The 12,642-nt window shown below is 44.4% G+C and overlaps 1 protein-coding gene across 1 annotated transcript; it reads left to right on the top strand.

Annotated features, from left to right (window-relative positions):
- The first annotated feature begins 8,743 nt into the window (after positions 1-8,743).
- Positions 8,744-12,549, top strand: LOC147855078 (uncharacterized). The gene has a single exon (XM_087330351.1). It carries the CDS (start codon positions 8,758-8,760, stop codon positions 11,575-11,577), a length of 2,820 nt encoding a protein of 939 aa, XP_087186477.1. The 5' UTR covers positions 8,744-8,757; the 3' UTR covers positions 11,578-12,549.
- Positions 12,550-12,642: the final 93 nt, after the last annotated feature.

Genomic DNA, 12,642 nt, shown 5'->3' with positions numbered 1-12,642 from the left:
AACATTCGTAACTGACGATACTTACCCCTGCTCCGGTGTCAATGATGGCATCACACGTCTTACCATTGACGTAGACTGGTAGAGTGAAACTAGTGTCGTTGCTCTCGAAGTGAGCTTCGTGGACGTCGATTGGCGGTCCTTCGGGTTGTTTGAGGACTGTGAACGTGCGAGGACTGTGGGTGTGTATCCCTTCACCATATCCCGCCGATAGGCCACCATTGAGGCGTCGGAGGACGTCGTGCCACGGTTGAATGTCGAGTTTGAGTAGTTCTTCGAGCATGAACTCTATTTCCTTGGCGAGTAGAGGTCGTAGTAGGGGGTTGTCTGTGGTGAAGGTGCCAGTGTAACTCTACACTTTGCGTAATGTGAGTCGCAATCTTAAATTTAAGATTTGTTGGAGTAGGGCTGTGTTGACCTCTTTGATCAGGGTAGGATGGCAAGTGGGGGTGTCGATTGGTGTGACGACGGGGGGAGGTGAGGGGTTTACCCATTCTACTAGTTGGTTGAAGTTTAAGCTGGGGAGGCTAAGTGATTTTTCAAATTGTTCATGGTGTATGAGCTTGATGTATTCTTCTACTTTTTGTTTCTCAGCTACTAGGTTTGGGTATGCCGCTAGGTGCGCCGACAGTTCTTGATTCGGATTGACAGGTAATGTTTCTGTGTCTCCCTCCGGTTCTTGATCTTGCTTTGAGGTCTGTGTGGAATTATTCTTTCTAGATTTGCGTCTCTTACGTGCGGTCACGGGGAGACCTTGATCTTGGTATTTTAAATTGTGCGCTACTCGTTGGGCTCGCGTGATGACATTGGCACCGATCGTGGATGGTACAATGGACAATAGATTTGTGCCGACCCTTTGCTTCTTTTCTGGGCAATCAGGTACTAGGTGTTCTTTACTGCACCCTGGGCATGATGCTTCTCTTTGGAACCATTTGATAAGTTCTTGCAACTGTGGGTGAGCCATTGCACCAGTGGTTGCGGGGGCGTGTCGAGTGGGAGGTGTTGTGGTCATTGGGCCATCCGGTTGTAGTATTCATGTTTGGTTGGGCACTCGCTAACCATATGTGGGCCTTGGCAGTTGAAGCATTTCAATTCTGACCTCCTTAGACCATTGTTGTTGCGGTATCCCATAGGGGGTCCACGTTGTTCCCCTCTCAGGACGTACACTGGTATTTGGTCGCCTTCAAAATCCACGAAATGGGACAAAACCTCTTCTTCAATGCCATACTCCCGGTACGAGTCTTCATATTCGGGGGTGCTCGCCCCGACCTAGGTTTGGTTATCTGTGGTATACTCCAGTTCAGCGAGGCGAGCGTCGATGCGCGGTAGTGGGGGTTGTTGAGGGAGTATCACTGGTAGTGGTAGGCAGCTAAGTGGTGGAGGTGAGCGTGGGTGTTCCACCATTGGCGTTTGGTCGTACCTTCCAGTGGGGGCTTGCCAACAGTTCTCTTGCGTATGCATCACGAAAGCTTTGCACCACTTACAGTATTGCGGTCGTCGTTGATGAAGGAGGGGACACTCATGTCCCGTGTGGTGTCCGTGACATACCATGCACCTTACATTTTCTCGTTGGGCGTATGCTTGGGGTCTTTCTATACGGGGTGTTCGCGGTGGTGTGGGTAGAGCAGGGGTGGAGTCGAAGGATTTCTCACGGTTGTTCGTGGGTGCGTGAGTGGGTATTTGTAACCCACTCATCAAATATTCAAAGGTCATCACTATTGTGTAGGCTTCAACAAACGATCGACACATCCTGGCAATCAGGAAATTTTGGAGTGTCGGATCGAACAACCCATTAATGAAACGGCTCATCAACTTGTCATCCGACATCTTGTCGTTCGGGCTACAACAATGATGCAGGCTTTTTGTGCGACGTATGTAGTCCCTGACCGTTTCATTCGCTTCTTGCTTGAGGGTGAAAAGTTGGTCAATCGGGTTCCATTTATTCCCTCTACGAGCGAAGTTTATCAAGAAATCCTCGATGACATACTCGAAATCGGCGGCGATGTCTTCATTCAAGGTTCGAAGCCAGATTCCGGCTTGGTCATCAAGTGTAAGTCCAAACGCGGCTACCTTGGTGATCTCTGTGAGGGGTTCATAAGCGCGACAAATTTGTTTGAACCTCTCGACGTGGTCATAGGCATCGCCGAAACCGAGGAAACGGGGTACTAGTTTAGAAATGGAAGCACTCTTCCCACTATCATTTGTGAGGTTTCTCGGATGGTCTGTGGGTGCTTGCTCTTTTTCCATCAATGCTACGAGAGTTTGGATGGATTGTAGCGCTAGTGCGAGTTCGGCGTTTGGAGGTGTAGGGGTAGCTTGGTCAGGTGTAGGGATTGTGCCCATGCGTGGTGGTGTCGGGTGTCTATTAGGAAACAGGTTCCTCCGGATGGGAAGCGAGAAGAACAGTGTTGATGAGAATCTCAGCCGAGGCCGAAACCGGATGAAGAGTACCCGGTTACGGAAGACCCGGTGAGAACCGGATGAAGAGTACCCAACTACGGAGGACCCAGTGAGAACCGGATGTGATGTACCCGGCAAGCGCCGGATGAGGAGTACCCGGCTGCGGAGGACCCGGTGAGAACCGGATGAGGAGTACCCGGCAAGAGCCGGATGGTGAAGGCCCGGTGAGAAGTGCTCACCGGATGAAGGGACATATTTGTAAATATGTTTCTGAGAGTCCATCGGGGCTATATTTGTAAATAGCCGAAAAGTCATATTAGTATAAATATGACTTAGGGCAAACTTTGTTTAGATATGTTGTCATTCTTGTTGGTAAAAGACTAGAGAGCGCGTAATAGTGTACAGAGAGAGAGAGAGAGAGAGAGAGAGAGAGAGAGAGAGAGAGAGAGGTCGTTGCCTCTGTTGTAACCGCCGCCTGTGGCGAAGATCGTGAGCACGAGGTCGTTGCCTCTGTGAGCTCACTGTTGTAATCATTGTGATATAGTGATAGTTTGGAGTCTGTGGACTCCCGTGGTTTTTCCCTCTCAGGGTTTTCCACGTTAAACATCCTATGTACTCTTCTCTCCTTTGTGTCATGTGTTCATTCCCCGTTTTCGGTGTTTGATTCGAAGCTCGGTTGTGGCCGAGCGTTACACAGGGAGCGTGTAGTTCCTGTCAGTGTTGTTGTGCGCAGGTTTCGTTCGAGCTATCGCCCGTTGTGCTCGAACACGGTACGGGGTTGTGCTCCTGACTTCGGCGGTGCATGTGTGACGATGTTTCTAGGAGGTGAAGTTTTGTTGCACTCATGCGAATCTATCCTTCCTTTCTGCCAAAGCGGCTTCGATATCTTGAGTGGTGCTTTCCAGTTGTCCTCCTTTCGAAAGTTGTACCGTCCATAGATTGATTTCGTGTTCTATCACCCGTAACTCTTGCGTTGCATCTCGTATATGTCGTTCTACACTGAGTGGGTCTGCCATTGGGCTCTCATGTAGTGGGGGTGTGTTGAGAAGTGTTTTAGTTCCTGGGCTCGATGGGAGGTTCATGTTTGGTAGTATCCCCGGAGTTAGCCACCCTCCATGGTACTGAGTCGGGTTAGGTGGGGCGGCATCGTGGGTTTGGTTGGTTTGTGTGGACTCCTCCAGGCGTGCGGGTCGGGTTTTGAACATCTCTGTCCATGAGGATCCGGCCATGTTTTCTGGTCAAGCTTTTATAGGTTTGTCGAAGGATGAATATTAGTCGAAGGTTGAATCTTCGTCGAAGGTTGTATATTCGTCGAAGGCTGAATCTTCATCGAAGGATGAATATTAGTCCAAGAATGAATCTTCGTCGAAGGTTGAATCTACGTTGAAGATTGAATCTATGTCGAAGGATGAATCTACGTCGAAGGATGAATCTACGTCGAAGGATGAATATTAGTCCAAGGATGAATCTTCGTCGAAGATTGAATCTACGTCAAAGGATGAATCTTCGTCGAAGGATGAATATTAGTCCAAGGATGAATCTTCGTCGAAGGTTGTTCTTTCGACGAACTTTGCGTGGGAAATTCAAACTTTTTGGCGGCAACGGTCGTTTCGTGACCCGTGGAGTGATCGTAACCCGCCAGACTCGCGATGATTATGCTTGCCCCGTAACGGCCTAATCTCCACAATGTTTAATGTTAACCGAGCGAATGAACAAAAAATCGACTTAATTAACCTATGGAATAATGAGGAAAAACATAAAATGGACTTAATTAAACTATGAAATGATGAGAAAAAACAGAAAATGGACTTAATTAAACTATGAAATGATGGAAAAAACAGAAAATGGACTTAATTAAACTATGAAACGATGAAAAAAACAAAAAATGGAACTTAATTAAACTATGAAATAATGAAAAAAAAACAGAAAAGGGAACTTAATTAAACTATGAAATGATGGAAAAAAACAAAAAATGGACTTAATTAAACTATGAAATGATGAAAAAAACATAAAATGGTGGTTCTCTTGCGATTTCTTCCTTCGTTGAGTGGTTTGCCTCCGAGTTTTTGACTACTCGAAAATAGGCTTCAAGCGTCGGTCGTATCCCCGGCAGCGGCGCCAAATAGATGTTAAGGATCTATGTATCGATGGAGTAAGCTCCTCGATATCGTGGCGGGATTCGGACCAGCGTATACCCTCTTGATGGCGAATCGGGCGGAGATGGTTGTCGAATACCTCTGAGCCTCACACTCACTCAACGGTTAGTAAATGATTAAGCACAATATCTCTCTCATTCTCTCAAGCTCTCTCTCATAGACAATAGATTAATAGATGTAGACAATAAGAAGGAAGAGTATGTCTATTATTAACCCTCTTTGCTAAGAGGTCTAGCACCAACAAGGAGAGAGATTAGTGTTCTCTAACTCAACACTTCACTAATCTCTCTTAAGCTCAAAGGTTACAAGGAGGAAAGGAAGCTCTAGCTCTAATCAATAGGAGATCTTTACAAATGGGAGAACCCCCACAAAGCCACTACTATGTGGTTTATATAGCTTTCACGTTTAGGGTATGGGCTTTTCACACTTGACTGTCTCTTTGCTTTCCTTTCCTCTTGCCGTTTCCTCTTCGTACTACGTCCTTGTTGATGCGTTCTTATTCATGACTGGTTGTGTTGTTATTCCAACTCTTAACACTTGATCAAAGCAAAGAGCTTGAGAAAAAAGAAAGAAAGAATTATAACTTGATTAAAACAAGGGAGAGAGTGAGAAAGAAATCAAGAAAGAAGTAGAAGCAAGTGGAGAGAGAGAGTGTGTGTGTGTGTGTGTTGTAGGTGTGTTGGGGACAATAGAGAAGGGACACCAAGCCAAGCAAAATGCATGAGTCTCATAGTTACATGAAGGTGGTGAATAGTAGTAGCATATAATATAATTGATTCTATTATAGGCTACACAATGTGTGAATTATGTAGCCTATAATAGAATCAATCCGTTAATGCCTCTTTATCCCATGGAATATCACATGCAAGAAACGAAAATCTAGTGTGCAATTCGAGTTGGGTCGACATCCTTCTTGCAATGTTCATGATATTCACTCTAATTACACTGCCAAGGCTTGATTGAAATTCCTTGATAAAACTATCCAAATATTCTTACAAATACAAACTTCCTTGGGGTATTGATCTTTGGTTCCTTAAGGGGGATTTGTGTTCCCAAACCTTGTTGTCACAAAGATAATAGAGTTGCTTCTAGTTAGTGTGTTCATTGAGGTAACTCTTCATGTTGTCGTGCATTCTCAACATGGACTGTTAATAATTAGGTAATTAAGCAAGGGTTAATTAGTACCTAATTATGTGATTAAGTTAAGCGGAAGATTAAGTGATATGTGTGTGTATGTGTGTGAGAGGAAGAGAGAGAGAAGTACACTTATGAGCAACACAAGATGGGGGATGATTAACTCTATATTAAATTAGCATTATTATCATCAGTATCAAATACAAAAATACCCACAATGAGTTATATATACATCTCGTGTGCAAAGGTGCACCTGTGTGAGTAGAATATAGGTACTAAGGTGTAAGTCCTATATTAAATGTACTTAGGAGTGGAGGATCTAGAATATCCCACTTAAGTACAAGGTCCTATTTAAGGCATTATAGTCAACACTTCTAACTAGATTCTATCTAGGTAACTACGAAGTTACATGGTTGACAAACTAACTAAACTAAGTTGAGCTTGATCTCTCAACACACCCCCTCAAGCTCAAGTGTGAGGTGTCCGACATCCGCTTTGGCTTTCATCGGCATCGTGTACTTCTGTTTGGCATTCAGCTTTATTCGCCATGGCAAGGTTCCTCCCCCTCAAGCCGGTGACGAAGGCTTGTAGTGTGGGGCGAAGGTCGACTACTTCCACCCATCGTGGGTTACGAGCCACTTCGGTGGAGCTCTTGGGTTCTTGTTCAGCCGCTACCTTCATCGCGAAGGCATAGTGATGGGCCATGTACTCGTTGTAGCCGAGCCGAGCAACGGGGTTCTTAGCTCTAGATGAGTGTTGAAGTTTTTCACTCGCGGATGTGAGTGCCTTCTTTGCTCCGAGTGTCTACATGATGGGTACACCGATCTCACTGTCTAGTGAGGGAGCTGACACATCCGAATCACTGTCGTCGAGGTGATCGACTTCGTATTCGAGCATCTTACCTTTGCCTTTGTCCAATTTCGTACTTGGCCGCGATGTGCTTGGGTCACGTGGGGGTTCTTGTGGCGCACTAGGCCTTGCCGTAATCAGACTTTCTTCGAACTTCGAAGCGATCTCTATCTTCTACCTCTTGTTCGGTAGATTTCGGGTCGAGTGGAGTCGGAGTCGAAGTTGAAGTTGTCTCTGGTGCGTTCTAGGATGCGGACTCGTCAAAGACTACGTCTCGACTTACCCGAACCGCTCGGGTAGAAGGGTTGTAGCACTTGTATGCCTTCTTCTCGGACAAGTATCCTATTAGTTTACATTCCTCCGACTTCATGTCAGGCTTCTGTCGTTGTTCGTTCGGGATGCGTACATTCGCAATGCTTCTGAACACCTTGAGTTGAAGATTAACTTGGCCCTTGAGCTTTTGGAAGTGGGAGAACACTTCACTCTTCTTCTTCATCGGGAAGATCCACGCATAGTGCAAGTAGTCGTCAATGAAGGTGACATAGAATCGACACCTGTCGATCGTCGGCGTTTGAGCCAATCCCCATACATTCGAGTGTATGATGTTGAGGAGGCCTTTGCTCACGTGGCTCTCCTTCGGGAATGGGAGTCGATGTTGTTTGCCGAGTTGACACACTTCGCATACTCAGTCAACTCGAATGTTGGAAGTCCGATGATGACTCCCTTTGATTGCATAGTTCGGAGCCGTTGAAGGTTTATGTGGTCGATTCTCTTGTGCCACAACTCGATGCTTGTCTCAGTTTTGATACCTTTAACGTACATTGCCGATTCACCTTGTTCGAATAGAATGTCAGAAGTCCGATGAAGACTCCCTTTGATTGCATAGTTCGGAGCCATTGGAGGTTTATGTGGTCGATTCTCTTGTGCCACAACTCGATGCTTGTCTCGGTTTTGATACCTTTAACGTACATTGCCGATTTCACCTTGTTTGAATCAAGGATGAACATTCGACCATCTCTCTGCCCCTTAGCTATGAGTCGGCCATCTTTCTTGATGAAGCATCCTTCGTTGTTGAAGCGAACTTGCATGCCTTGCTCCACGATTTGGCCGATAGAGACCAAATTCTTCGTTATTGTGGGCACATGCAAGACATTCTTGATAGAAGTTTGCCTGCCTTCTTTCCCAAATGGGACATTGCCAATGTGTCGAATGGGATGTGTGGTGTCGTCTCCCGTCTCTATGAAGTCGGGTCGGTCAGGCGTTCGTAAGTCATGAAACCACTATTGGTGTGACGTCATATGATGTGAGGCACCAGAATCGACGAACCACACATCTTCCGAGTTGGAGGTGCTTGCGGAGTCGGAGGTCGACATAGAGTTCACTCTATGCCTCATTACGAATAGTCCGCCGTTGTCGTATTCGGAGTTGGCGGCGTAATTCGTGAGTTGTCGAAGCCGACGCGCTTCTTCTTTTTCGGCACTCCTCGCGGTGGCCGATTTTTCCACAATAGTTGCAAGTTGCGGGCGTCATTTGCCGACCTTGTTCGGCATGGGAGCTCCCCCTTCTTTTGAAGGTTCCTTGATGGCTTCCATCTTGTTGTCGAAGGTTTGAGTTCCCTTCATGTGATGGGTCGAATTGACCTCTTCTACTGCCTTGACCTCGTTCTTGGCCACCATCCGAATTCAAGAAAAACATTTGTCCTTCCGATGTCTTGGTTTTGGTTTGGACGCGGTTCTCTTCAACCATTAGCATTGATTGAAGGTCGAAGAATGAAGGAGGATTTTCCCTTGTCAAGATTGTCGTCCTCAACCAGTCGAATCGTTGTGCGAGGCTGCCCAAGCATACTTCAAGAACCATCTTGTCTCCGTCGACGTTTATTTTGATGGAGCCAAGCGAGTCCTCATCGGTTTGAATTTTTTTAAAACGGTTCGGTTTAACGGTTTCGTCCTCATCAGTTCTTCCTTATCCATCCTCTTCTTCTTCTCTGTTCTTCTGCTTTCTTTCCTTCTTCACCTCCTCTGGACATGGACATGGACATGGAGATGGATCCCTGTTCCTTTCTTCTTCTTTCTTTCTGCACTGCACTGGAAAGCCAGTCTCCATGACCATCACGCAGAAGGACTGGACCTTCGCTGTGGCGGCAGAGACGAGCTTCTAAAATCCCTACCACCATCGGATTTGGATAAGCTTCGTCTGCCTGTTCACATCACATCGCTGCGAGATGCAGAAGCTACTTGTCTACTACCTCGCAGTCCCATGCTCGACTATGGAGGCAGAAGGATATCATGCTGCAGCACAGAAAGAGCAACTTCTTCCTCTCACTTCCTCTTCTCTCATTCTTCGTCATTGGTCTGCACAGATATACTCAGATAAGGCAAAGGAGAAAGAGGAGGAGAGGAAAAAATTCGAGGAAGAGAAGCTTCCTAGCTGCAGTACCACTGTTAGCAATGGCAGCAGACAAGCACGTCTTTGCTCCAACGGGTCGAGGATCAGACGAGGAAAGAAACCGCATAATGAGAAGATGCTTGCTATCCTTGAATCCTTGCGTTGTGCTGAAGATGTCGAGTCCGCCATGCTACCTTGGCGAGGGAAGTTGACCCCTCGTGAAGAGGCAATCCTTCTCAATGAACAACATGTAGACTTGAACACTGCTATGGGTCTATTTGGTTGGTTCAAATCTCAGAAAAACTACGTACCTAATGTATTCAGATACAACATTATGTTCAAGATCATTGGAAAACACAGGAAATGGGAACTTCTTAGACAATTGTGGGATGAAATGCTTAACGAGAAACATGTTTGCCCGAATAATGTTACCTATAGCACAATCATTGATGCCTATAGTAAAGCTGGATTGAAAAACGAAGCTTTGAAATGGTTTGAAGAAATGGACGAGGATATAACTAGACCTGATGAAGTCACACTGAATACAGTGTTGAATCTCTACAAATCAGCTGGACAATATACAGAAGCAGAAAAATTTAGCAGAAAATTTGTGTATAGCTTGCAAGGTGACGAAAAACATATCCGGCCGTATAATTTAGATACATATAATACGTTGATGGATTTGTATGGTAAGGCAGGCCGCTTTGTAGAGGCTGCTCACGTGTTTGAAGACATGGTATCATGTGGTCTGTCGCCAGATACGGTTTCTTACAACATAATGATGCAGATATTGGGTCGCAGTAGAGGTATTTCCGAAGTTGAAGCTTTGTTTGAGAAAATGGTGGATAGTGGATGTGAACCGGATCTAGGAACATACAATATTCTTATCGCTTTGTATGTGAAAGCCGGTGATTTGCTATCTGCTCGAAAGACTCTTATGAGCTCCAAACGGTCTCGAGCATTAACAAATGCTGTCTCTTATAAAACTCTTTTCCATGGTTATTGTTGTAATGGATTGGTGAATGAGGCAGAAAACATCGCCATTGAAATGGAACAAGCTGGATTCCCTCTGAATGAAGTGTTGCATGTGCAGTTGATTCAAACGTGTATAAAGGCAGGAGATTATGCAAAAGCGTCTGAGCAATTTCGTAGACTCAAGCTGTGCATGGATCTTTCTATTGATACTTTGCTCCCTTTGATCGATTTGTGTGCAGAAAGAGGATCGTGGAAGCAAGCTGAAGAAATTTTCCTTTCTTTGGCCGAGTTGGGTCTGCAGAGAAACACTTTGCTTTATAATGTTATGATTAAGGCATATGGTGTAGGGAAGATGTATCAGAAGGCTCTTAATTTGTTCACAAGTATGAATTCTGAAGGAATCACAGCTGATGAAGCTACGTTTAATACGACGATACATGCTGCTTCTGTATGTGGTGACATAGGAAAGGCAGTTTCTCTACTTTCTCAGATGCATGAAGCAGGTTTCAAGCCTAGCTTGGCTAGTTACACTTCTATTCTTTCTTTGTATGCTAAGTCACGCCAGATCGAGGAAGCTGAGAGCATATTTCAAGAAATGAAAATCATCTATTCACATATCGATGAAGTGGCATATACTGCCATGGTAAATGCTTATGTGAATGCTGGTATGCAGACGCAAGCAGAAGCTACTTTGCATGCGATGGAGATAGAAGGTCATGCTACAAGCAGTATTGCGTATTGTTTGATGATGAAACTTTATGGGAAACTTGACATGTTGGAGAAGGCTGAAGAAGTGTTTAGGAGGATCGAATGTATGGAGACGCAGCCAAATGTGCATGCGTGGAATATTCTTCTTGATATCTATGGCAGGATTGGCATGACAAATAATGCATGGGTTTCTTTTAGGAAAATGCAGAAAGGGCGGTATGTTGACAAGGCTTCATGCAAGACTATTATAAAAATACTAAGAAAAGCAGGAAGGACCGAAGAAGCTTTTGCTGTTGCAAACGTTATGCAAAAGTTGGGTTTGCTTTTTGGCGTTTCATCATTCAATGCGGTGATCGACTTGTATGCAAGGAATGGGAAATACCATGAAGCCCTTGATCTATTCGAACAAATGATAAAGAATGGATGCTGGCCTAATTTAAGAACTTACTTTTGTCTCAAGGATGTTCTGGAGAACCCGGGCCTCTTAAAAGAGGCAGTGTGGAAACTGAAATTGGCTCGGAAGCTGGAAAATAATGGTATATGTCACCTAATTGCTATGACAACATTTTACTGTTTTGCTGGAATGCAGACAGAAGCTATGCAAGGATGCAATAAGCTAAAAGAAAGCGGAATAGCTCTTGATATAGCAGCCTATAACACAATACTCCACGTTTATGGAGCCAATGGGAAGTTTGATGAAGCTATAAACGTATTCATGCAGTTGCGGACAAATGGTCCAACCCCAAATGTAGTGACATTTACCACAATGCTTCTGTTGTATGGTAAAGCCGGACTGGTTGAAGGTGTGATAAGGTTGTTCAGCACAATGAAGCAATCAGGATACCGACCAGATGAATCTTGCTTCAAAGATGTCATAAACGTCTACAGAAGAGCTGGAAGATTTGACCTTGCAAGCATGGCTAAACATGAGATGCATTCTGTACAGTTTTTAAAAGAGGGGCAGAATTCTTGACCGTCGTGGATTTAGGGTTTAGGGTTGATAACGCTCAGAATTGATAATTCAATTTTGCTCAGAGAGGGAATCAGAAATAGTAGAAGAAGAAGAAGCCGAGTAAGCAAAAGATTAAGATTACGAAGGGCAGGATATGGCCTTTTCAAAATTAATGCTAATCGAGCATGTGCCTTAATACCCAAGCATGCACTATGCAAAAAATCTAGTATAACTATACAGAAAACTTGTAGCATTTTAAAGAACTTGGGGCAGCTGGGAAAACAGGTTTACAAACGATGCTCACTATGCAAAAAATCTAGTATACCTTCTGAACCTGGGACTGTCACGTAAGTGTATCACAAGAGGAATTGTGAATAATGAACATGTTTATCTTCTCCTAATCGATATTGATACTCCAGAAATAAATGCCATTAATGATGAAGGCCTCTCCAAAGATAAGAGAACATATACTAACCCTTCAAACGGCAATCATGTAGAAAGTTATTTGATAAGGAGTAAACTGCTCGATTGTTCTCCCATACTGAAACGAGATGGGAAGCGGTTTTCCTCATTTTATCCATTACCGTTGGAAATGGAAATATCAAAGGATGGAAAACCACCAAATAAATGACAAATGCGTTTGTTGAGATTTTGATCTTTCCAAGTAACCTCAATCAATGCTGTTGTGCATGTTGCAAGCATGTAAGGCTTTCCAAATCCTCTGAAGACTGCGGCGATGTTTCATCCCTTTAAAAGCAGAGATCATCCAATTTGCATATCCAAACTCAAACAAAGAAGAATAAATCTCTGTCAGAGAAGCACCATACGAAGCATAGAACAAATCCGCCATGATGAGCGAATAATAGTTCAACCAGAAGCGAAGATGGTGAATGGAGAAATCCCGATGTTTGACATGGGGATAGTAGAAGAAATTAGTATCTAAGTAAACATTGAATGATGGTTGTGGGATAAATGTGACCCATCAACCATACATTAGGATGGTGACATAATAAAATGGTAGCCAACTCTACTCTAAGATTACCATATTCTAAAGATTGCTAAAGATCTATCTCCTTGTAATTAATC

Source organism: Azolla caroliniana, unplaced genomic scaffold (genome assembly GCF_043228905.1).
Source record: "Azolla caroliniana isolate FFs.n. ecotype wild unplaced genomic scaffold, voAzoCaro1.0.p SCAF_14, whole genome shotgun sequence".
Taxonomy (NCBI): domain Eukaryota; kingdom Viridiplantae; phylum Streptophyta; class Polypodiopsida; order Salviniales; family Salviniaceae; genus Azolla; species Azolla caroliniana.
The sequence above is the reverse complement of the archived record's forward strand: the minus strand, read 5'-3'. Positions and strand labels throughout refer to the sequence as shown.